The following is a 25,000-nucleotide window of genomic DNA, read 5'->3' on the forward strand; positions in this document are numbered from 1 at the left end:
ACAGTGGCGGCGGCTACCTTGGGGGCCTTCCTCTCCTCCATGCCCACACTGTCAAAGCGCTCGATGAGGTAGTTGAGCATCTCCGTCTCCTTGCACGCTTCGATGGTGAACCAGTCGCTGGCCGACTCACTGGACATCCCCCCTCCAGACGCCCCCGAGCTGGAGAGAGAGGGAGCGGAGCGGAGGAGGGGGAGACGGGAGAGAGCAGGGGGAGAGGGGAGGGGAGACAGAGAGAGAAAGACACAGAGGGGAAGAGAGGTAAAGAGACTTGTTTAAAATCACCAGGAACACCAGAACGGACACTCCAGTGAGAAGCAGTGCGGTGAGAAAGCGTCTTTTACAGCAACATCCTGAAAGAAACACTGTGTTAGAAACACTACAGCACCCAAGGCAGCATTTGGAATTTGGGTAAGAAAATAAATTCATATACACACATTCATGCTAATTAAGTCAGTGCCCCCCCACTCGCACCCCTCTCCTCTTCTTTCTTCAATCCCTCCACCCCCTCATCCTCCACCCCCCCCGTCCTCCACCCCCTATCCAATCTCCATCCTGCCTCCATCCACCTCCCATCCCTCCAACGCCCCTCCCTTTATCCCTGGGGTGTTGATGTTATTGGTCGATTCTCCAGACCTGCTAGACTGCAAGCAGCGTCACAACACAGCAAACCTCTGGTTAGGGCGTTCACAACACCCCGGCCGCGTGACGCACCCACAGACAGCAGAGCAGCGGGGGGGGGGGGGGGGGCGACAGGGGCCCCAGAGGGCCATGATGCAGGGCTCTCTCTCTCTCTCATAGAGTATTCATTCCAGGAGAACACAGAATAGGACTATCTTCAGGATCATCTATCAGTGCTTGAATAGTGCTCACAAAGACCACACTCTGAACACAGTATCAAGTGACAGCCTAGGGCGGCCTCTTCAGAGAACCCTGCGGTTTTCATGCCTTGCTACTTTGGGTGACTATATTTGCCAAGCATAGTTTGTGGAAAAAATCCCCCTCTGAACTAATTTCACAGAGCCAAAAGTCTCTGGTTTAGAGTCTCTGGTTTAGAGTCTCTGGTTTAGAGTCTCTGGTTTAGAGTCTCTGGTTTAGAGTCTCTGGTTTAGAGTCTCTGGTTTAGAGTCTCTGGTTTAGAGCCTCTGGTTTAGAGCCTCTGGTTTAGAGCCTCTGGTTTAGAGCCTCTGGTTTAGAGCCTCTGGTTTAGAGTCTCTGGTTTAGAGTCTCTGGTTAAGAGCCTCTGGTTTGGTGTGGTGTTTCAGCTGCACGACAGGGCAAATTATTTGCTGGAAAATGGGAACTTCCTGTGCTAAGCAGCTAAACGACATATCACACTATACTACTGAGAGCAGATCACTTTTTTAAGTAACTTTTCCTCAGGTCACCAAGAGAATAGAAAATGCTGCTTCTCCTGTTGATAGGAAACACTCTCAAACAAACAGCAGGCTGTGTCTGGGATGAATAATAATGCGTTTGTTGAACAGACACTTTAACCAAAGGAATACATCAGAAGAGGTTTCGAACCTGCAACCTCTTGATCTGCAGTCAAATGCTTTAACCACTGAGCTATTCTTTGCCTTGGCCTGTGTGTATTTCTCTGTAGCTGCCTCTGCTCGTGTTAGCGTCCACGTGAACACACAGAAGCATGCCGCTTTGCTACTGAACAAGCACACGCCTGCACGCACACGTGAGCACGCACACACACCGTGCTACTGCATGGTACCTGGACCCAAACTGAACCCGCGCAAACTCTTCCTCCTCCTCCTCGGGATCTTCATCACTGCTGTCCTGAGACAGGTCCGAAAGGGCGAAGTACCGGAGGGAGAAGGGGCTGGCGGGGGGAGACGGGTGGGAGGAGGGGAGGACGAGGGGGAGGAGGGGAGGACGAGGGGGAGTAGGAGGAGAGGGATGAGGAAAAGGAGGAAGACAAGAAGGAGGTGGAGAGGGAAGCCAGGAGAAGGGGGTGGACAGGGTGAATAAAGAGGAGGGGGCGGGGATGAGGAAGAGCAGGAGGAGGAGGAGAGAAGAAAGAAGGGGGTGATGGGTGAGGATGGATGGACAGAGGAAGGGAGGTGTAGAAAAAACAAAACATGGAAAACGACTGAGATGGAGAATGGACACAGGTCACAGGAATAGGTGGACAGGGAGGAAGGAAGCTCAGAGGAAAAGGAAGAAGGAAACATCCTAGCATCCTACCTGGCCTCTGGCATACCACACAACCCATCTCACAAGACTACAGTTAGTGCCACTCAGTGAACCTGCCTCGAGTTAATCCACAACCATGCATGTCAGCTGGATACACACAGGGAAACACACCCATGCTGTGAGCCCAACCAAGAACCCAGGACTAGCACTGAACTGGCCCAGTACAAGGCCAAACGAAGGCAAGCCAAACGTCACTGGCTTCATCTCAAAAGGCACCTTGTCATGTCTCGTGAAGCACCCCTAACCACTCTGCAAGCACAAACACTTCCCCCTCCTCTCTCTCACAGCCAGACCAGCGCCGCTAAGCTGTCCTCTTCACGTCTATTTCACACACCATACAAATCAAGTCAGCGCTGAAAACACCGTCATGGATTGGGTGTTGGGGTGTTAATGTTTTAGTTGCGTAGCGGGGATAAGGTCACGCTCGTTCACACAGGCGGTACCTAGAGGGGATCCTGGAGACACGGGCAACTCTCCGGGGGGCCGCTCTGGGTGAGGGGGCCCCCCCGGGCAGGGGGCCGGAGGCAGGGGGCCGGGCCCTCGGGGAGCTGAGGGGGTCGGGGGGGGCCGGGGTGTTGGGGGGCACCGGAAGGCCAGCGGGGCTGGGAGACGGGCCGGGGAGGCTGGCCACCCTGGGGTTGGGGCTAGGGGGGGTCGGGGCCCCCCAGGGGGAGGTGACCGTGTAGGGACGATAGCGCTGGGAGATGGGCAGGGGGGCAGAGGGGGGGTTGAGGCTGAGTCTGGGGGGGGCGGGCAGGGCAGGGGGGCTGGGAGGGGGGAGGAGGAGGGGGGAGGAAGGGGTGGTGGGGGTGGGGAGGGGTGCAGAGGTCGTCCGGGGTGTGTTCAGACACAGAGGGCTGCACCCGTATAGGCTGAAAACAACATGGTGAGAGACAGGGGTTTGGACAATGTCACCAGGCAACTGACCACACACACACACACACACACAGGTCCCTCCACACACATACACACACATTCAGGCCCCTCAACACTCACACACGCAACAAAAACAGAAATCCCACAAATGAATGCAATCGAATGTTATCAACACAGAGATGAATCAGCTACGTGAGATCAGAGAAAAATTTACAACCTTGAATATCCTGGTTTTCTTCACTTCAGATCTACCATAGCACAGGCATCAAGTTGGATCACAGGGTGTGTGTGTGTGTGTGTGTGTGTGTGTGTGTGTGTGTGCTACTTGCCTGGACAGAGAGCTGGCCCCAAAGGAGCCCCCACAGGGGGCCAGGGGGCTGCTGCCCTGGCTGGGGGGCTGAACCAGGGTCAGGCGCCGGTCTGGGGATTTGGCAGCTGTGATTGGCTGGGACGTGGCAGTCAGGCTGGCGAAGGGGTTGTGGACGCGTGATTGGGTGGACATCATGAGCACCTCCATCAGGATCTGGCCAATCAGGTCTTTGAAGTCTGAGTAGACTGGAGGCGGGAGAGAGAGACAGAGAGAGAGAGAGAGACAGAGAGAGAGAGAGAGAGAGAGAGAGACAGAGACAGAGAGAGACAGAGAGAGAGAGAGAGAGAGAGAGAGAGAGAGAGAGAGAGAGACAGAGACAGAGACAGAGACAGAGAGACGAGACAGAGTGAGAGACAGAGAGACGAGACAGAGAGAGACAGACAGAGTGAGAGAGACAGACAGACAGACAGAGAGCAAAAGAGATTGTTTTACATCTTAAAAGCCATGAATTTACTTTCATCCTTTCAGCAGGCAAGTTCTGACACATCCACAAGCCTCCCATTCAAGCATGCACTCATTCAGATTCTCAACATCTGTTCCAGGAGGATGAGACTGTTGTCAAGGTGTTTCCCCTGCTAATAAATACAGCCGATTTCTAACAGGGTTATACTTCACCACACACGATTGTTGTGTCATCTCCAGCCTTGCTGCTAAGACACCTCAAGACAATAACATGTGTAAACTAAGCCCAGGGGTGGAGGCAGACAGCAGACAGACAGACAGTCAGGAGGTAGACAGAGAGACAGACAGACAGACAGAAGGTACACAGAAGGTACACAGACAGGAGACAGACAGACAGACTGGCAGACAGAGAGTCAGGAGGTAGACAGACAGACAGACAGGCAGACAGTCAGGAGGTAGACAGACAGACAGAGACAGAGACAGCCAGACAGACAGGCAGACAGACAGAGACAGAGACAGCCAGACAGACAGGCAGACAGACAGACTGGCAGACAGAGAGTCAGGAGGTAGACAGACAGACAGCCAGACAGACAGACAGGAAGTAGAGAGACAGACAGACAGGCAGACAGTCAGGAGGTAAACAGACAGACAGAGACAGCCAGACAGACAGAAAGACAGACAGTCGGGAGGTAGACAGACAGACAGACAGCAGGTAAACAGACAGACAGACAGACAGACAGCAGGTAGACAGACAGACAGCAGGTAAACAGACAGACAGACAGTCAGGAGGGGAGGCCCACCGTGGTTGTGGCTGTGCTGAAAGTCTGCGGCGAGGGAGGGCAGGTAGATGACGTCTCTGTCCTGCTCCGTCCAGGAGACACGCAGGATCTTACAGATCAGCTGCAGGGCCTGCTCCTCAGACACATCTGAGCTGGCCGAGGACTCCTGGAGCACACACACACACACACAGGCAGAGAGAGAGAGAGACAGACAGACAGAGACAGAGAGAGAGACAGAGAGACACACACACAGGCAGAGACAGAGAGAGACAGACAGACAGAGAGAGAGACAGAGAGACACACACACAGGCAGAGAGAGAGACAGACACACAAGGCAGAGACAGAGAGAGACAGACAGACAGAGAGAGAGACAGAGAGACACACACACAGGCAGAGACAGAGAGACAGACAGACAGAGAGAGACTGATTAACACACAGAGCACCCAGAAGACCTGGTGTTTGGAAGGGAAGGTTGACTTCCTGCTTCCTACCTTCTCAGCCAGGTTCCTCTTGTCCCTGCGGTCGCTGTCCTCCACCTCCATGTTCTCTATACCTGAGTCCACATCCACCTGGGACATGCTGGGGAGGGGAGGTGTGTGGGGGGGAGAGGGGAGGGGAGATGAGGAGAGACAGGTGGAACCGAGGGGAGAGAAAGAGAAAAGGGATTGAGAGGGAGAGGAGAGGAAGAAGGGAGAGAGAGAGCGTGGGAGAAATCAATCCATTTTGAGCACGTATGCCAGACCAAACTAAGACCATACATACAGTTCCGGTTGGTCCTGAAGTCACAGAACACTGTGACATGAATGAGGAAAGCTCTGTTTCTCACCTCTTTTCACAGGCGGTGTCTATGTCCATGCTCTGAGAGCGTGACAGACTCTGGGACTGGGTCTCCAGGCTGTTGGACGGGGAGCTGGAGAGAGAGCTCACCCCCTCGCTGCTCTGGCTGCGGTACGCCACGCCTGGAGCAGGGGGAGACGGGGGAGATGGGGGGGAGACAGAGGAGACGGGGGGGGGGGGAGACGGGGGAGAGACAGGGGGGAGAGATGGGGGGAGACAGGGGGGAGAGATGGGGGGAGACATGCGGGAGACGGCGGGGAGACAGGGGGGAAGTTAAAATGTGTGTGTATTAATGAGTGTGTGCAAAGGTGTGTGTGTGCATATGTATGTGTGTCAACGTCCCTTAGAGCTAAGGGGTTGAAATAAGTGATTTGGAGTTTAGTCATATTTGTTGGTACTGTTGACTAGCAAGCAAGCTGCCTCCAGCCCCTTCAGGGTCAGTCTGGATCCCGAGCTCAGTGTCTAGTCTGGTGTGTTATTAGAAAGCCTGTCCAGCAGACATAGCCAAGGACAAAGCTGATTACAGCCCAGATCTACTGGCTAAAGAAAGGTCAGGAACTACCACATGACTACCAGGTTACAGCACAATTAATACATCCTCCTACCATGTCTGTAACAGGAGGATTACATCTCCAGTTACACTAGTACACCTGCCTGGGGGTCCACAAAAGAGGCCCTGGTACAGACTTAATCTACTGTAGCGTATTTGTCATTACTACTATCGCAGACTTAATCAACTGTGGTGTGTGTCATAATTAGTCAAAAGAGACTTCAGGAATGCATGTCAACTGCTATCAGTGCAATCAAGCCACTATAATAAGGTAAATGAAAGTAAAACTGCAGGGACTGACACTCCCTTAGTACAGAAAAGTCCCTTTGCAAAAGTAATCAGTCATGAATCGGTAAACAATGTGCTCTGATCGGTATTGTACCCATCTATACCTACGGCGGTTATGGCGTAGGTTCTAGAGCATTTGAGAACAGTGAGTTATTCACGCTAGCTGTTAGTACTCTCTCTCTGCCTACCGAATGTCGAGCAAGGACACAGGCCTGGTGAGCACAATACACTACCTCTGTTGTGTCGCTTGACGACAGCACTCAGTGTGCCTTTGGCTGTCCATTTATCAAGGCCCTTTCAAAAGGCCTCTCATTCTGGACCTCCATGGGTTTTTTTTCCCTCTTAGCTCCGTTAGACGTACACAAAGGTCATGTGATGGCATCAGGACTGGGAAGAACAGGAAACGTCACCGTGTCTCACAGTCTGACCCGCGTGGCCGGCCGGACGACTGTTTTGACTTTCACCTCAACATGCTCAGAGCTGAGCCTGAGCCAAGGCGGTTGGGACACAGTGACGAGGCACTTTTGTGTATCCCCTGGAAAGGACGAGACTAGCTGCTGATACACCTATTAGATTCCCAAAGTGCAGTGATTGTGGATGACATTGCAGTGGTTTAAGGCACAAGTTCTTACTTTAGGGTATTTTTTAAATTCGATCAAATCTCATACACAAACGTCTACCGTGAAAACGATGCTCGTAAATACTTGTTAGTTCTGATGAGCCTGCGCTGTAAAAGCTGGAGTTATAAATGCCTGACTCAGATCAATCCAAGGAATTCTATGGACAAGGTTAACAGTGACAGGTTGAGGCTGGAGTGCAGCTTCTCAATGGGTCTATTTCCCTGCCTCTTCGGTTTTAACAGAGGTGTTTCTGATCGGTTGTGGTCATACCGGAGGCACCCATGGGTGAGGTGGCAGGGGTGACACTGTGGACGCTGAGGCCCAGAGAGTGGGAGGCAGCTGGGGGCAGAGACTGAGGAGGTGCCCCAGAGGTTCCAGGCAGGGGCCCAGGCGGAGTTTCTCTCTGTGGGGACGTCAGGGGGGTACTAAGAGGCGTACTGGGCTGGGAACCCTGCCCTCCAGCCAATCGGGCTAATCGCCTTCTGCGGATCTGCAACAAATACAGGAAAAAAAAACGGGTGTTTTGACTCGTTTGACCGTCATCATCTTTAGGAATGATATCTAAAGAATACCGACCGTGAACATGGTCTTGACGCGAATGTTAGAAACGTAGTTGTCGAACTAAATTGTTCATTTTGCAAGTAGGTTATTAAAAGATGAGTGCGAATGCAGTGGGGCATTTTAAGACGAAGAGGTCATTTGGTGAGCAAAGCTAAAGTAAACACCAGGGCTAGTCAATCAATGAGGACGAAGCTAATAAATATTTTCAGCACAAGAAGCAATACGTACAATATGAATGTCGTTGTTCATATAGAGCTGCACAGTCAACGTTAGCAAGCTGCCTGGCTAATGGTTAAAGATTGAGCAACATCTCACGATTACACAATATCTGATGGAATATTCTGATTGACTGACATTAACAGTTTAATAGCTACTAGATGTGCAATTGACAGCATAATTATCTTTGCCGGGTGGCTCTACCTAGCAACAATTAATGGGTTGGTTGCACAATGCCAATGGTGGCCTCCAGTGTTATGCTGAGTCGTCTACCAAGCAAAGACAATTTTATCTGCTACTGTTTCATTTACCTACGACTATAAATAAAATCCAAGGACAACCTGACTTGTTTATTTGTAAAACGCCATGTGTCTTTTACGTGAAAACCCTGACATTTAGAAAATGACCGTATTCGCTGCGTAGCACAGCTAAGCTGTAGTAGTTTAGCTAGCTATGGGTTAGTTAGCTAGCAGCACCATGCTAGCCAACTGTACTGACTCAGCTAGTAGCGCTAAGCTAGATAGTAGCACAGCCTTCGAAAAAGAAAAAAAAAACTAAAACGACACCAATCCGTGACTAGAACCCAACATCCTTCGTCAATAACGTTTCAATATCCGATTATAACTTATATTTTGTAACGCATTCTTGATCTTACCTCGTCGGCACTCAATTCTTCCATTGTGTTTCCTTTATTTTCAACTGGCTAAACAACAATTGTGCCAGCCAGCCAGCTAGCTAGCAGCAGCTATTTCTAATAGAACCAAATGCTCATGTTCTATCTAACTCGTGAAACAAATAACTATTCGTCTTGATTGTCGTACATAAAATAAATAAAAACAATGCAAAGTAATATACAAATTTTCCTCCTAATTCGGTGTGATCTACTCGATTTCTACCGAAAATGAAACAAACACAAAAGTAATGTCAAAACACGAAGGAGGCCATTCTGGATCGTATGTCACATGACCACGGATTGACACACAGTAGAACAATCAGTGTTGAAAGAATTCGTCAGAATGTTGCTATCATGCGAGCTTTATGTGTCAGTAACATGTAGCAGCAACACATAATTTTTAATTATATTTCCTCCAAATGTATAATTGCTGTTTTGTGACAAACAGTTCACTGTAAAACCCTAAAGTCCGCCTCTAGCTGTTTGGCGTACTCTGATAGGCCATAGAGGAATACATTATACATACATATTTTCGTTTTTTGTTTGTTAAAATATGGCTTATCTGGTATGACAAAATAACTGTTTTTGTCCACTTGTCCACGTGCGTGAGCCTCAGTTGGGTAAAGGTCTTAGTGTCAAGGGCAGCCAGATTAGAGTCAACAGGTCACCTTCCTTTTCGGTAAGGACACAACATCGGTTTTCAGACAACAAAGTAATAATTTTATGAAGCCCTGCAGCTATGGAAGCAAATCAGTGACTTAATGTTTTTAATTTTAAAAGACATTGAATACTTAATTTCGAAATTGAAACATACCGAATTTGGGATCTGAATTTTACTGTTTGAATTTTCAGGAAGCTGAATTTTTTTTTTGCTCCCGATCCAGGAAACAATATATATATATATATATATATATATTTATTTATTTATTTATTTATTTATTTTTTATCCAGGAAACAATATAATCTGATTATTCAATGACACAATACGTAAAATGCAGGTGAAGACGTCACAATTTTAAAATGTGGGTTGCAGTTTGGACCAGAGATGGAACAAGAACCAGTTAAAAATGGGACACATGATTCTTGTCATTAGCACAATTTCGATTTATTTTTACGTTCTGTTGCACACATTTAGCCTAGGCCTGTTGAAAAGCTTAGCGTTGTTCACAAATTGACATTTTATTTTACAATACAGAATATTGCAATAATTTAGCAAATAAAATACATTACCAAAGGCAATACCCGACTCAGGAACAGCACAAGCATTAGAGAGGGGCGGCTGTCTAGTTATTGTATCATTCTCAAATCAACATATAATTGCAAACATTGCCAGACCGATTTTCAGGATTGGTCTCTCTGTAGACGCTATATGGATGACAGTAGCGGTTCAGCTAAAAGTAAAAAAGACGACAATGGTTTCTTAACCACTGCAACAAACTCAACTTCGAGGAACCAAATTATTTGGTTGGCTTTGAAGACAGTAAGGCCAGTAAGCGACACCATTTTGTTAACAATGATCCAATTGCGCCTTTTAGTGGTTAAATAACATAATTACATCCCCACAGATTACATTCCCAGTGCATGCACGTCACCATTTGAACTCGATCAAATCAGTGCTTATTACCTAGAAAACAGCATACTAGGGATTGGTGGTTATTTATGCAGGGTATTTCATCCTACTACTCAGAGCTTAGAGTGGCAAAACACGATGTGTTTAAATGATGGAACAATTTCTCTTCGGGAGATGAACCGTCATTCACTGTATTCTTTTGAAAACTTGCTGGCAAACTTGCCCTTCACAATACAGCTCCTGTAAAAAAATAAAATAATATTCAGCTATTTTTCGTGTTACTGTATAAGATTCAATTGTCTCTGCACATCAACCTAGGAGTTCAATTTGAACTTCGAGTAGGTTTCAGAGGATTATTTAATACAAATATTGTATTTATTATATAATGTGTAGAACAATTCATGTTTGGTGACAAAATATTATGATTTATCAATGTAAAAAAGAAGATCTACAACCATATAAGACATTTCAGTTAGAGAATCCCGATGTGCCTGAATCCTACTTGTTGTTACAAACAGTTAACGAACGTGAAACAGGAACAGAAGACGGTTCTCACCAGATGCAGTTTGTCGTCCTCGATCCAGTGAGCCCAGCCACGGTTCCTCTTCTCCCCGGTCTGCTTACACACCAGCCTGCTGCCCTCCCACTCCACCAGCGACTGCCAGACACACATACACACACACTCAGGACATCAGCATCCCTGTCACATTCACAAACGCACCATCTACACTTTTGTCACTTTGTCATTTCTTATGTTGAGTTTCAGTAGTTTGTATGTTTTAGTTTTTTTTATCCTCTGTTTCTGGCTTGAATCTAATCTACTCCCCTCTTTTGAGGATTTATCATTTTGTATTCTAAGGATTTACCATCATCACATGATCGTTCACGCAGCGTTCTATATTCCCTCAACACCTCAGCACTCCTCACACTAACCAGGAGTTTCTCTTCCTCTGAGAGGCCTGGCACGTCGGGACGCGCCGAAGGCTCACCGAGTGGAGATTGGACCACCCACCATGGCTGAAGCTCTATGCAGAAACCCGGGTTCAATTCCATTCCCCTCTCTCTCTACCCATACATTTCTTTCTGCAACTGTCTCTGTCCAAAAACACCATAAAAGGTCAAAATATATCTTAAAAAATAAAATCTTGGCAAGCACCTGGCAGCGTCTGCTGTCCAGCCCCTTGGTGGACTCCTCGAATGTCTGTCCAACCTTGAAAGAGACGATGTATTTCCGGAGGGTGCTGAGAGTTTTGATGGTGTAGCGCTCTCCCTGCACCTCGATCACCTTCTTCAGCTTCAGTTTCAGAGCGATCTTCCGTGTGGTGTCGCTTATGCCTGGGAAGACAGAGGAGTAGATGAGATTGTATATTTATTGAATATTTAGCATTTTTGCAGCAAATGTACAGTGTTACCAGCTTGTACAAGGTAAATTATATGTGTATTGTTGGTTGTTTTCCAACATAATAATAAAAGAAAAATATTTTCTATTCTGTTACATTTAGTCATTTAGCAGATGCTCTTATCCAGAGCGACTTACAGTAAGTACAGGAACATTCCCCCGAGGCAAGTAGGGTGAAGTGCATTGCCCAAGGACACAACATCATTTGGCATGGCCGAGAATTGAACCAGCAACCTTCTGATTAATAGCCCGATTCCCTAACCGCTCAGCCATCTGACCCCGTTCTGTTGTGTCATTCTATGTCAGGGTAATTTATTATAAATGGCTTGTCAGTTTGTGTTCTATTTTATTCCATTATCTTTATGGTGAGAAAGAACAGGGTGCTGTAGGCTCAAAAACTATTCCTCCCACCAAGTGAATCATCTCCCTGCTCTATTGAAAACAGGTTCCTAATCCTAGCTATTAAATGTTAAAATGAAAACATATGTAAACATGCATTGCAACACCATAAAAAAAATTATACGAAGGTAGAGTAATACGACGAACGTTCCTAATTTTAATCAGATCAGTCGATAAATCACCATCGTTATCAAATCAATGCAAATTAAATCAAAACTCACCAAGAGCCACCATGTACCCTTCCATGTTGGCGTTGCTGACCATGTCCCACGTTCCACAGAAGCTGTCTGGCATGTTCCCAACAGAGACTCTACTTGTGGTCAAAACAAAAACAGATAGGACTTCTCCAGTCAGGGAACGAGGGGGTGTGAGGGCAGGTGGGGGAAGGGGCGGGTTATGAAGGACTCAGGGAGAGGTGGGAGACAGGAAGTGGGTTTGGCCTTGCAGTTCATTTGCTGTCTCCTCAGGTCGGTTGATGGGGCTGGGTGCTGTGGTGGAATGTGATGGGAACAGTACATGTCAGACTAGTCTCTCTATATTTCCAACTGTCATCTGTCATCTTGTCTTGTTGTCATCTGGACCACTGCCAAACATTTCAGAAACAATGGTTTTACACGTGTTACATCAGATGAAGATTGAGCAATCAACAAACGAACAAATGATCTTTCTATTTCACTTAAACACTTTGTTTGCTTATTCTGAAACTCATGATCATGATGTCGTAAGCTCCTCATTCTGGTGTGAATTCATCTTTGCTAGTGTGGGCGCTCCACATTAACTTTGAAAGCATCAAAAACACATTGGACTTGGACTGAAATATGTACACTTTATTTCATTCCAACTACGACTACTTTGCTCATGGTTGTATGGGAATAGAATGGTGGTGTTTTCTCACATTTGCATTGAAGAGATGGATTTAGTTTGATTAATGTTTCACACTCGTTTCAGGACATCATACGTAGTTCTCCAGCCAAGATGAAAATCACAATCAGTATTCTATGGTTAGTATTGAACAAAAACCTGTGGAAATAAAAATAAAATCACATTTATTTATAAAGCCTTTTACTTTAGGGCTTCACATATGCCAAGAAAAACTGCACCTAAACTAACCTAAACCCTCAAGAAGTAAAAAAAGAAAAGAAGTTAATCTTTCAAGACATTATACTCTCATCCTACATAGCTCTCGAGTCATCTGAAAACCGATAAAAGTCGCGATGCAGGAACCTTGCCGGGGTGGTTTTGCTCGGCTGGCAGTGAGAAGGGAAACACCCTCACGATGGCTTCACATCTATGAAGTGGAGGAACCTGACAGGTACAAGGGAAGCTGCAAATACATCACATTTCTAAATAAAGATGTTTTTGTTTGTTTAACCTTCAACATCAGTATCATTCTAACACTGAAAACACCCTCTATATTTGATTCCAAGGGGTTAAATACTTTTAGACAGTTTGAAAACAGACAATATCCCAAATCTTTAACAATTATTTTTTATTTTTTCAATTCGATACAAGCCATACATTTAGTTTGCCAATCTACACATCACAAAAGATAAAAAGCCATGCATCCCATGTTAAATGACTGGCAGAAACACACGTAACTTCTTTTTGGGCTGCAAAGGAGTTTGTGTATTTTCTGTGACAAACATTCTGGTGGTAAACAGCGTTGTATTGCGTTCAATACATTATAATCAACAAGAGTTCTATTTTCTCAGATCTAATGCACTTGCACTAACTTCCCATCCATTATGTTGAAACCGTATCTAATATATATATATATATATATATATATATGGCTGGACTATACTTAGTTTAAACTGTCATTTATATCAATGTTCAGACCTCTATCTGTACCCTGTATGTCAGAGAGAAGTCGCATAACAAGCTTAATCAAAATCTACCAGACCAGAGCAGTCAAATGTAGATGAGAGGCACTGGTGATGAAAGGATCCTAAGTCACAGTGTCTTCAGTTCAGTGTAACAAACTGTGCAGCCACAACCCCCCCCCCCCTCCCCTCCTCTCCCCTGCTCGTAACCAGAGAGATACTCTCCACAGTGGCTCCTGAACGACACAGTTCGTCTCTGAGGTAGCAAGAGGACGGTGAGGCCACTCTCAACTGACGGAGGAGGAAGAGGCCGAGGTGTACCTCTGAAACGGGGCCAGGAGGACGTCTGCGTTCTTGCCCTCGCTCTCCGTGCTGTAGAGGCTGTGCTGCTGGATGTAGCTCACCACCTGGTCCGGCAGGAGGTACCGCACGCTCTGCCCCCGACGCAGCGCCCTCCGGACGTGGGTGGCAGAGATCTCGTTGGTCACCCACTCGTGCACCACGTGGATGTTCCTGCGGTGCTCCCACAGAGTGTCTGATTGGTGGATGAACTTGTGGGGGTCGTTGCCGCTGCGGGTGATGCAGACCAGGCCGTAGCGGCCGACGATCTCGGTGATGTCGTCGGCCTTCCAAAGGTTGGGAACGCCGAATGACTCCAACACGTCTGCGCCGCACAGCAGCATGAGCTGAGGTCCATCTGAGAAAGGGAGGGGGAGAGGGAGAGGATAGAGAGATCTTGAATTAAAAGATGGATTTATAAACTGAAGATACTTTTGCAAGTGTTGAACCCGTGTTTTAAAACCAATATCACCATCATTAGAATCTAGTTTTCAGTATAAATAAAAGGACTTCTAGGAAATTGTAGTGAATTTGTCATCAGTTATCCTGATAAAATCTAATATTGAGACAGGCACATTCATACTTTCATAACCCCCAAACCCGTTTAGTATTTGTACTGGAGCACACACTTTATGCATGTGTAAGGAATGCTACCAGGAAGTTGAAAAGTTGATCACAACATTCCCAGCTGGAACAGCTTTGAGTCAAGCCTCTGGCAATGAACCAGGTAGGACTGGAAAGACGAGGACTAATCTGACCTTCAGCGACTTTTCCCCAGAAGTCCCACGCCATCTCACCTGCCTGCCTGCCTGCCTGCCTGTCCGTCCCTCCCCCCCTCCCTCCCCCCTCCCTCCCCCCTCCCTCCCCCCCTCCCTCCCCCTCCCCCTCCCCCTCCCTCTCGCTCTCTCTCTCTCTCTCTCCCCCTCCTATGTGTTCTCTTTCTTTCTCTCATCTGTTCTCTCTCACCTGGCCTGTCCTCAGAAGGTGTGTGACTGAGGGTGTTGCTGCTACCACACAATGCATCTAAACCAGCTGGCTGTGGACCAGCGCTATGTAACCTTTTGTCATCCTTTGTCTGCAGACAAACTGAATGCAACGTCTGTTATCGTCGTTTCATGAACTCATGTACCGTGCGCTCCGGTTTGAATGCAACAGATCCTCTCAATAGCAGTGGGAGTGGAGGAGAAGCTGAAGACGCCAATTAGAGACGTCATTAGATCCAAAGCATCACGCACACACAACGGGAATTGAAGCTGCAACCTCTTGGTCTGCAGTCAAATGCTTTAACACCTGAGCTACACCCTCATGATGTGACAGAGTACTGTGCTTCTCATGTCCTTGGTTAGAGAAAGCGTCTGAGCATATACCTTTTCTCTTGTGAAGGGAGGAAGGGCATTCATAAGCATGTTCTGCGATCCTTCTCTTCTTGGCATATTTGATGGTGTCCACTTGGTCGTTGTGCTGCAGTCCGGACACCAGCTCTTCATAATGATGTCTGGGGAAAAGGGGGAAGTGAGAGACTGGGTTTCATAAAAAGGAGGCTGAGAGGAAGGTTTGGAGCGTCATCATGTTTTGAGTTTTGTGATTTTTGACTCTGAAGTGACGGTTATTGACCCAGTTTCTCAGACATGAATTAAGCCTTGTCCAAGACGAAAAACTTTTTCAATGTAGATCTTGATTTAATTTTTCTGATGCTTTAGGACTAGGCTTAATCCAAGTCTGGGACACTGGGCCATTAAGTTAAACTAAGATATGACACAAAGGACTCAAAGACACAAAATGACTGACTTTAAAACTTACTTGCTTTTCACAATGTATGCTTCATGTTTTGGCTACCCAAAATGTTTTTGGGGCTATCTCAGTGTTTATCATCATTGACCTATGCACTTCTTATAAAGCTCTTTCTTGTAAGTCGCTTTGGATAAAAGTGTCTGCTGAATGACTAAATATAAATATAAACATGTTGATTCCATTAATACCACGTTAAAACAACAGTTTTTCCCCAAACACAAACAAGTTCTCCAAATGTTCTCGCACTTCTGAACTTGAAGTCAGTTTGAGGTAGCGACACCTTCACCTCAGTCAGCAAACCTGAAATGTGGGACCACACCCACAGTGAATAGGATGATGTCACTTCAATTAATTTAATTTGTTAACAAGTTCTAGTATATGTATATATCAATATATATATATATTGAATGGTTATACTTCAAATCAAATTGGATTTTGTATAGCCCTTTTCACAAGCAGTGTCACAGAAGGCTGCACATACGCCCATAGAACTGCACCTAAACCAACGTTTTGTCGAGAGAAGAAATGGGAAGAGCAATTCAGTGCGGAATCCCCTCCTCTCATCCTTGTAGAATACCGTTCGTTTCATGTAGCACTTGTGCTCTATGTTGTTTATGTAGCACTTGGGTCCAGGAGGAACAATGTCTCGTTTCATTGTGTGCAACCGTATAAGATTGAAATAACAATAAAAACCGCCCAAACTTGTATACTATAAACACATCCAGTTCTACCTGGTTAAACTCACCGCACCACTTTGACCGTCTCCAGCCAGTCGATCTGCTGACTCTCCCAGGCATCCACCCTGATCCAGTCTGAGCTCTCTGATGCCAGCTGGGCCATCTCCACACGGTGGTATGCCTTGATCAAACCCTTCTTCTTGTAGGCATCTCCCACTGGGGAGATGATTCCTCTCACTACCCTGTACTGGCCTGACAGACACACAGGGGTTCGTTATGACGGAGCGAAATTAAGGAAGGTATATACACATCTATAACGTGATCATCACTTCAATTCTCCCTACACTTCTCTGAGGGGATTATTGATGTGTTTTGGTTGAACTGGATTTGAGAGTTTGTGTGGGGGGGGAAAGTTTGGATGCTCAACTTGAGACACCAGTAACATGTGAATAACAGAGTATGTAACACGACTGAGAGGTGTGATAGGTTACCTGTGTCCTCAAGGTGATCCCTGGCCAGTTCAAACATCCGCAGGTGCATGTTTGTTATGGGGTTAAAGGACCCACAGGCCAGCAGAACCACTTTGGTTGGCTCCTTCGGTTCCATTCCTCATATGGAGACAACTACATGTTTACATTTAGCAGACGTTTAAGCGATTTTAAAGTGCATATAAGTCCAGCAGATAATCAAGGACTAGAAAAGGCACATCTGACAGTATTACAGTGGGAAATGCACATTTCAACAGTATTTAACTGTGGGGATTAGAGGACATAAATATATAGGATACACGAGGTACTGGCACTACACAAATCTTGACACGAAATTAAAAACTGACCTGTAAAGACCAAAGGTGATAGCAAGTGCTGGGAGTAACTAAACCAGCTCGATCTCGTTAGATACCGTTTACAGGGAACATTACAGAAATACAGAAGTGTCGCTAGTAGGTAGGCCAAATGTTCGATGCTGATATGTTAAAAAGTAATGTGTGCGAAACAGTTTTTCCACTTAAGCTGTTGAAAATAGACAAGCTCAAACTCACTGCAAAACTCGCCTGCTTCCTGGATCACTATTCGCTCCCTGGTTGGCCCAGATTAAAATATAAACATCTGATTGGAGAATACTTAACGGAAACTATGAAGACGCACACACGTAATACGAGCTATGTTCACAAGATTTTGAAACGTTGGCAACGTTTCATAATTGTATGTGCCGGCAGTCGGCATTGTTATTAGTTAAGTCGAAACGAAGCTTTCTTGGGCTCTGAAGCTCCGATCATTACTCGAAGCTTAAATCAACACGATTTAGGCTACACAAGTAGCACCAGCAGGTCCAAATATTTGTTAACAGCCCAAATATTCTAGATGATGACATTCTACTCGCATAGTGTAGAGAGACAGCGCCGTGATATAGTTTATGGTTAAAGATTGGAACAATATGCGCAAACATTTTTGAGGAATAACATTCTGTGCAGTGAAAGTGCTTATTATTGTAGAATCTAAGTGACCGTGCTTCTGCAAGTGGTCAGTAAAAGGTTGAAAATTTGAATTTAGATCACATTTACATTAACCGCGAAATTAATGGGGTTCGCGTGGTCGCGACTAAATGAAGCCAGGCATTTGATTTTAATAGATGATCACGAGTTTCTGGCGAGGCGGCACACTGTTTCGAGTACTTCTCTGCGAGTTCGGCGCAAGATACGGAGCTTTGGTTTCGTCCGTAACATCACTTAACGGTTATTAATAACAGTATTTTTTTTCTGCATTGCAATCCAGTGCATTTGACCATTTGTTTTGGGACTGGAAAATAAAAGGAAGTTTTCTGCAATGGGAAGCAAAAACAATTGACTATAAATATGCTTGCCTGTATAATAGGCCAACCATAGCCTATAGGGCCTATAATACAAAATAACAAGTTCGAAATTAAAATGATTACCTGGGTTGGTTTGTGGTTTTTCAACATGATGTGCACCGTCATGAAGAGCTCGATAATGCCTAAGCATTGATGAGGTGTTATTGCTATAAACAAGGTCCCGTAGGCATATTAGGCACTTCACCTACAAAATAAAAAAAGTGATAGGCCTTGGCCATTCATTCACGATTCAGTTTATTGTCAATTACCGTTATTTTAGGCTGAGGCAACTCACCTTGTTGGGAGAAGTTAATTCAAAATGCTCCCAAACTGTGGAACTTTTTCTCTTTTTTGCTGGTTCCATTTTGGAGCGAAAAAATCTAACCAAATGCACCAAAGTAAAAAATCAATAAAATACTGTACAAACTTCTAGGTGTATTTGGACGTGTGATACCGAGGCGTCGGTGTCTGTGTCGCAAATAGGCAGTTTCAGAAAAGTGTTTTGGAACGTGTGTCAAATTATAATAACTAGGCTACTGATCACGTCCGAAGCTGGAATATTTCGAAAGTCTGGGGGGGTAAACCTTAAGACCGCAGCTTGGCACTTGATATATTTTAGCAGAAGAATTCAGAGAATATGGTGGATCCTTTCCAAGCATAGTAAAACTGGAAACGAAGCACAGCAATCTGTGACGACTTTCGAAGCATCGGACGTCCTCCATCACGTGTTTACCGTAATTCGACACAAGCTCCGAAACCCAAACACACCTCTACGGAGAGCATTTGCGACATTGAAGTGCCGACGCCTCGGTATCATAGGTTCCCATTACAACTAAAAAGCATTGTCACTTAGATTATTAATTGTTTCCTTGATATGTTGTGAAGAGCAAGCAGAAATCCTCGGTTATCAACTGATCATCGATTTCAACTGACTCCAGACAAGTGACCTGAAAAGGCAAGGCAGCAGGTGATGTTTTCTGTTAAGATTTGCTTCAGCTAAACTGTGTTCTACATGAGCTAGCATACAGTACAACTACTATGATTGTAATTGACATTTTCAACCTTTCTGCTGTCAAATTGTCTAGCCAAATTGCCTAGCCACGGCAAACTTATCAGTTCGTCAAACAAATGTTCCTGAGTCAAGCCTAGTTAGTTAGCGAGCTATGCCCATCCCAGCTATAGCTAACTCGCTAGCTGTACAGTTAGCAGTTTGTCTAGCCAACTAGCTGACGCGTTTGTCATTCTATAACAAGACAGCTTCTCCAATCTTTTTTCGTTCTGGCCTTAGCCTAAGTGCTCATGTTTTGGTTCGTTTTCCATCCAGAGTGAAGCATGGCATCCCGCGGGAAATCCGAAACGGGGAAACTTAAGCAAAACATGGAGGAGCAATTAGACAGACTCATGCAACAGCTGCAAGACCTGGAAGAGTGCAGGTAGAACAGATAGCTCGCTACCTGTTAACGTTAAACCATTGGTTGTTTTTTATTTGGTTTTGTATCGGTCTGGTTAGAATACTTATAATAATTATAAATACTTATAATAACTTATTTATTTGAACAACTGTCAAGTGAATGTGGATTAAGTGGAAACGTTTGGCGTCGTCTATGTTCAAGGGAAGACCTCGATGAGGATGAGTACGAAGAGACTAAGAAGGAAACTTTGGAGCAGTTGAACGAGTTCAACGAGTCACTGAAGAAGATTATGACGGGAAACATGACTCTGGTGGATGAACTAAGCGGGATGCAACTGGTAAAGAACACGGACCACTGTTACGCTTCATACGCAAATAGATAGCCTATACCTATTTGTATTTCCGCCTTGATAACACGTCTGCTTGTGACAGTCTGTCTGTGACAGTGCTGTATGTAGGGTGAGTACATTATATTGCATAGGGCTGTCGTCCTGAGATGGTGGGAGGTAATAACTGATCTGGTATCTCCATCGTCCACAGGCCATCCAAGCTGCCATCAGCCAAGCTTTCAAAACTCCTGAGGTGATCCGACTCTTCGCTAAGAAGCAGCCTGGGCAGTTACGAACCAGGCTGGCAGAGGTTTGTTTGAAAAGCAGTTTACAATCGGTCTATTATTTATAATTGTTTAGACTAGAGGACAAGATGTGAGGTTCCACAGAAACTGTCCGGTACAAGTTGGGTCTTTGATCTTAAATCGTTGGTTAATCCGTTGATTGTGTGGATTTGTTTTTAGATGGACCGCGATGTGATGGTGGGAAAGCTTCCGCGAGATGTTTACACTCAGCAGAAAGTCGAGATCCTCACTGCCTTGAGGAAACTGGGAGAGAAGGTGAGAGGCACCGTATAGCAGGCAGTACACACGATCTGTGGACATTCGTCAGCCTTGAGCTCAGGTCTAATGTAGCCTAACTGCCAAGTAGACTTGTCAAGTGTCGGATGCTGATTGCTAGCTTACTCCGAAGTGTTGAAAGCTGCATCGGAACCAGTGAGAGAGCTGCTGTAACATGTAATTCCTATCCTCATATCAACCATATTGTTCCAACTCATAGTTGTTATGGTTTGTCTGTCACGTTCGGTTTAGAATTATTCCTCAGTTCTGACTAATGACGACTTCCTGTTTGGTTCATCCTGCAGCTGACTGGAGAAGAAGAGGGTTTCCTGTCTGAAAACGCCAGTGCTACTCTGAGCCAGTTTGAGAAAGTCACAGCATGTCTAGGTAGGGAGTTTGTGTCCGATCCTTATTCTTATTTACAGATGACTTATTTTGTATGTATAAGATGTATTGTGTGATTGCAGCACTTATTTAGGATACGTACTTGGTTTCTACCTACTTTTGTTATTGATATGTCTACTTGAGTTAGAGCAGATTACTTTTTGGGATCAATCAAGATTCATTCATTTATTCTTTCTTTTGTTCTGAGACTATTTTAGACTGTTTGACTATTTACTTATATCCTCCTGATACTGAACTTCACTAACCTGAATTGCCTCTTTTATTGCAGGATCAGAAGACAAAATTCTGGCTTTGGCCAGCTCTGGTGTCAAGTGAATTCAAGCAGCAGTATTTGATTGCATGTCCACTTTATGTCCACAAGAGTTTTGTAAATCAAGTCATGATTTCGGCTCCCTATAACAAGCAAGCAGAGTGCCATTTTATCATTAACTTTGGAACCTGTTATTGTAAGGATTACCTTTTAACGTTCAACAGTAACATTTTGTAAAATGTAACTTTGTATATTTTTATGCCTTATCCAGGAGATTGTAAACATCATTAGGTACTATAATTTAGTATGACGGTGTGTGGAGTGTGTTGCTTCTGTTCCTGAGACACTGTGTAGTTTCGGAACAGATTTTTAAGGGTTTGAATTCATGCTGGTGTTTTATTCTGTTGGGTGTTTAAGGATGCAGCTGCTGACTTGTCAAACTGTTTCAAATGAACCACTGCACTGTTGAATATGCAATTGTGGATTTAAAATATTGAATTTGAATCTTAACATGTCTCTTGTGCTTGTGATACCATCTTAAATCACCTAAAAACATATCTACCGTTTGAATTGTTTACAATGTAAATGTTAGCCTTTTAGATGGCTTGTGTGTTTTGCTTGACGTCTGTAAATGAGTATTTGTAATGTTTTCACTAAAATGAAATGTATTTAATCGTGAGTGGTATTTACGTCTGAGCTTCCTATGTTTTTTTGTATTCCTGATATAAATTGATGAAGCTCACAATTGTTTTGTTGTCAATCTATTAAAATAGCAATATCAGAGGTAAGACCAGATCTCCAATGGTTATTCCCTTCATCTAACACCAGGGGGTGGTGTAGCACACATTCCACATCCCTGGAGTACTAACCATATCCTGATTCTCCTACAAATCCTATACACACAGTCCAGTACAACAACTGTAGTCACAAATCGTACAGATATTAACATTTGGAACAAACATGCGAAACGAGGGAAGGAAAGCGAGACAACATTTGTACCCATCTCTTTGTCCTTTATTTTGTTTAATGAGCGAGCGTCACCTTCACTACAATTCGCCTGTCAATCGGTAGAAAAGTGAAAGCAACCCCAACAAGCACAAAGGAATTGTTCAACAGTTCTGAAATCATCACCTATTCCTTATGAGAGCAAAGAGAAAAAAAAAACACGTTTAGAGTGGTGTGGACATGTAGAGACACTATGCAGCGTGTATCGTCTCCTGTACCCGCGTACCCTCAACCTCACCTTGAAACACGGACCGCCCTCTGTTGAAATGATTCATACAAAAGGACAAGTCCCTTGTGTCACAGATGGGAATTTCAAAATCCTCAATTTACAGGGCAGTGACATTCAATTTGATGCAGAGGAGGCTGTCAGAGGGAGAATATTTCATCCAGAACTTAAGTGTCAGAATTACAACTCTGATTTAGATTGTTTACATTACATAGCATTTGCTTTGTACTTTTACCTTATTTTTTGTAAAAGGGGAGGAGGGGGGGAGGGGGGTGAAATGAGGAGATAAAACTGATTTGACAATGACCTGTGACAATGAACTGTGAGAAATCTGCAGGGATTAGGATTATACTCGGGTTTTGGTGAATTTCATGCTGCCCTAAACTTCAGCGATCCAGGCAATAGTACACGGTTCAAAATTACCTTCCACTTTACACAAATAGGTCAATTTATACCCACATATTCTGCCTAGAGCATTTGAATAATGTACATATTTTTAGAAGTGGATTTTGTCAATATGATTTAGTACAATATCTATAGAAGATACAATATGGATCTACATTTTCTACACATCAACATGGACACATGACACCTATGTAAAACGTTCACTTTTTAATAAAACTAGCAGTGGACTATTGTTACAACAAAATAAAATCACATCCCCAGCTTTGTAAGAAACCTAGCATTAAATTACAAAAAGAAAAAAACAAAGTGGCCACAACTAAATTAGCGTGGATGAGTGTTTTTTGTTATTTGTTTCGTTTGTTAGTTGTGTTTGTTAATGTGCTGTGATTGGCGAAGGCACTCCCAACTGGGCTGGCTCAAACCTGGAGCCCTCAACGGGCTCAAGTCGTCATGAAGGGGAGACTGTTCACCTCGTTTCCACCGTTGACCCAAAAAAATAAACAAGTCCTAACCGAACTGACACAGAGCGACTTGTGGTTTGCTCAAAGAAACCCTCTCGAATATGACCGTGGTGCTGTCTCTAATAATAAGGACCTTTTGTGGAACTTGCAAAATGTCAATATTTCTGTTATAACGAGCCATCTGGTTTTGGCCTTTAAAAATAGATGAACATGCAAAATACAAGATATCTTACAGACAACCTATCAATCAAACCATCCTTTCCCAGCGTTAGGTCCAACTGTCTCATTCTTATAGACTGATTGAAATTCCCCCTTCCACCCCATAATGTGAGTGCAGGACATTTAACTTGGATACTGAATGTATTAGAGGAATGACTGTTTGAGGGGTTGAAGTCCTCTACTGTATGGGATTGAAAAGCTATACAACAGTGATAAACAACAGCTGTTCTGAGACTAGAGGTTAACATCTGACACATCTTTCCAATTAATTGTATAAGTTTTATACTAATATCAGAAGGAAAACAAGTTTACCAAATGTAAACAAATATCTTAGAACAACTCTACAGTACAGTTCCAAATGTACAATAAAATCTAGTGGTCTACTGCAAAAAAATATTTCATTTTCAAACAAGAACGGAAAAAGATAAATTTTCAAAAGGTTATCTTATCATAGCTCCAGCCACTTCCTGTACTGATTCAACATTAAGTTGATTTAAGATTATTCCTCTAATTCAAACACAGGTAAAATTGACAGTAGGAAAGCGACTGGAATTGCTCTATGATGAGACAGCCCTTTAAAAAGACATCTGATATATTATTTCAGGTTCCATTGTCACACCATGAAAAAAAAGTCCTTTAAAAATATTTTTTTGCAATGAAGCAATGAAACTCCTGCATTTCACGACGCTCCCAAAGAACGTCAGTTAACACAACAACAAACTGCTGCTAACAATCCACACATCATCGCTCTTTCTGTAGAACTGTCAGATTCCAAATTACAAACGCCACAGCAAGATTGAAATATGGAAGAAGCACAGACGGAATATCATATTTACTGATTTGAATGAGTTAGAAGAAATATTAGTACCGATACTGAGAGATTGGTCTAGAGCACCATCTTGCCTGCTCCTAGTACCTTTAAAAACAAAAAAATAAACAAATCAAAGTTCAGCAGTTTGACTGTGACGCTCTGTGATTTCTCTGAAGAAAAAAAATGAAAAAATAACCCCATCAATCTGTACAACTATATAGGGAATGAAACATATTGACGTCTTGAGTACAGCATTGCCACCTGTGCAAGCCAAGCCAAGCATGTTTAACGCTAAATCATCCCCAGTCCTGCCTCAAAAAACAAACAACTTTCTTCTTGTGAGACAGAGAGAAGAAAATGGACAGCACTTACAAACATGGGCGTGCCGTCCTTGTGTTCTCTTCTGTAAGCAGACACTCTGTACAAGCATGACGGTGGAGCGGAGTCAAATTTTGCAACATGCTATAAGCTTTTGTGACACAAATATTCTACATTACGTACGGCGCGATTTTAGATATTGGACCCTTTTGTTTAGGCCATCACTAATCACATTGACTAATTACATGGTTTCTGTATATTTACAAAATCTTAAAAAGCAATTTATTCCTCTACAGATAAGACTTTTTTTCCCAAAATATCCTCATGCACTAAAGGAAAAAAAACAGAAACTAGATGTGTATACGTGTTTGAAGCAT

At 44.3% G+C, this 25,000-nt stretch overlaps 5 protein-coding genes across 12 annotated transcripts in view; 1 reads left to right on the top strand and 4 right to left on the bottom strand.

The window, feature by feature from the left end:
- ube4b (ubiquitination factor E4B, UFD2 homolog (S. cerevisiae)) overlaps window positions 1-8,652 on the bottom strand; it is a 21,185-nt gene extending 12,533 nt beyond the window's left edge. The window contains exons 1-9 of one of the 3 annotated variants that reach the window (XM_084679765.1): window positions 8,360-8,652; window positions 7,198-7,417; window positions 5,459-5,591; window positions 5,124-5,211; window positions 4,654-4,798; window positions 3,411-3,636; window positions 2,649-3,077; window positions 1,724-1,831; window positions 18-159 (exon numbers count right to left, since the gene is read on the bottom strand). In XM_084679765.1, the coding sequence (XP_084535891.1) occupies window positions 18-159; window positions 1,724-1,831; window positions 2,649-3,077; window positions 3,411-3,636; window positions 4,654-4,798; window positions 5,124-5,211; window positions 5,459-5,591; window positions 7,198-7,417; window positions 8,360-8,383 (1,515 nt within the window). In that variant the 5' untranslated portion in view covers window positions 8,384-8,652. The remainder of the gene's footprint in view (window positions 1-17; window positions 160-1,723; window positions 1,832-2,648; window positions 3,078-3,410; window positions 3,637-4,653; window positions 4,799-5,123; window positions 5,212-5,458; window positions 5,592-7,197; window positions 7,418-8,359) is intronic. The other 2 variants (XM_084679766.1, XM_084679767.1) reach the window with 2 other exon arrangements.
- Window positions 8,653-9,474: 822 nt separating this feature from the next.
- On the bottom strand, window positions 9,475-12,094 carry rbp7a (retinol binding protein 7a, cellular). Its single transcript, XM_084680293.1, has 4 exons — window positions 11,967-12,094; window positions 11,104-11,282; window positions 10,504-10,605; window positions 9,475-10,187 (listed from the first exon to the last, which is right to left on the bottom strand). The coding sequence occupies exons 1-4, from the start codon at window positions 12,037-12,039 to the stop codon at window positions 10,134-10,136; spliced, it is 408 nt and encodes a 135-aa protein (XP_084536419.1). The 5' UTR covers window positions 12,040-12,094; the 3' UTR covers window positions 9,475-10,133.
- A 1,124-nt stretch (window positions 12,095-13,218) lies between these two features.
- On the bottom strand, window positions 13,219-18,975 carry nmnat1 (nicotinamide nucleotide adenylyltransferase 1). 3 transcript variants are annotated; one of them, XM_084680287.1, is made up of 6 exons: window positions 18,519-18,975; window positions 18,308-18,428; window positions 16,867-16,983; window positions 16,444-16,627; window positions 15,275-15,402; window positions 13,219-14,265 (listed from the first exon to the last, which is right to left on the bottom strand). In XM_084680287.1, the coding sequence occupies exons 1-6, from the start codon at window positions 18,585-18,587 to the stop codon at window positions 13,856-13,858; spliced, it is 1,029 nt and encodes a 342-aa protein (XP_084536413.1). In that variant the 5' UTR covers window positions 18,588-18,975; the 3' UTR covers window positions 13,219-13,855. The 3 variants fall into 3 exon arrangements, with proteins under 3 accessions (XP_084536413.1, XP_084536415.1, XP_084536416.1); XM_084680289.1 differs by lacking the exons at window positions 18,308-18,428; window positions 18,519-18,975 and adding an exon at window positions 17,415-18,061; XM_084680290.1 differs by lacking the exons at window positions 18,308-18,428; window positions 18,519-18,975 and adding an exon at window positions 17,211-17,408.
- Window positions 18,976-19,008: 33 nt separating this feature from the next.
- On the top strand, window positions 19,009-21,923 carry lzic (leucine zipper and CTNNBIP1 domain containing). 2 transcript variants are annotated; one of them, XM_084680292.1, is made up of 7 exons: window positions 19,009-19,178; window positions 19,548-19,656; window positions 19,837-19,972; window positions 20,175-20,273; window positions 20,428-20,523; window positions 20,829-20,910; window positions 21,197-21,923. In XM_084680292.1, the coding sequence occupies exons 2-7, from the start codon at window positions 19,556-19,558 to the stop codon at window positions 21,241-21,243; spliced, it is 561 nt and encodes a 186-aa protein (XP_084536418.1). In that variant the 5' UTR covers window positions 19,009-19,178; window positions 19,548-19,555; the 3' UTR covers window positions 21,244-21,923. The 2 variants fall into 2 exon arrangements, with proteins under 2 accessions (XP_084536418.1, XP_084536417.1); XM_084680291.1 differs by having other exon boundaries at window positions 19,010-19,190.
- Window positions 21,924-22,170: 247 nt separating this feature from the next.
- The window catches only part of clstn1 (calsyntenin 1), a 34,784-nt gene continuing 31,954 nt past the window's right edge, over window positions 22,171-25,000 (bottom strand). For all 3 annotated transcript variants that reach the window (XM_084680116.1, XM_084680115.1, XM_084680117.1), the window contains one exon: window positions 22,171-25,000. This exon is cut by the window's right edge and continues 1,082 nt beyond it. The gene's annotated coding sequence lies outside the window, so the exon portion shown is untranslated.

This window comes from Hypomesus nipponensis, chromosome 18 (assembly GCF_054491055.1).
Source record: "Hypomesus nipponensis isolate SF chromosome 18, ASM5449105v1, whole genome shotgun sequence".
Lineage (NCBI taxonomy): Eukaryota > Metazoa > Chordata > Actinopteri > Osmeriformes > Osmeridae > Hypomesus > Hypomesus nipponensis.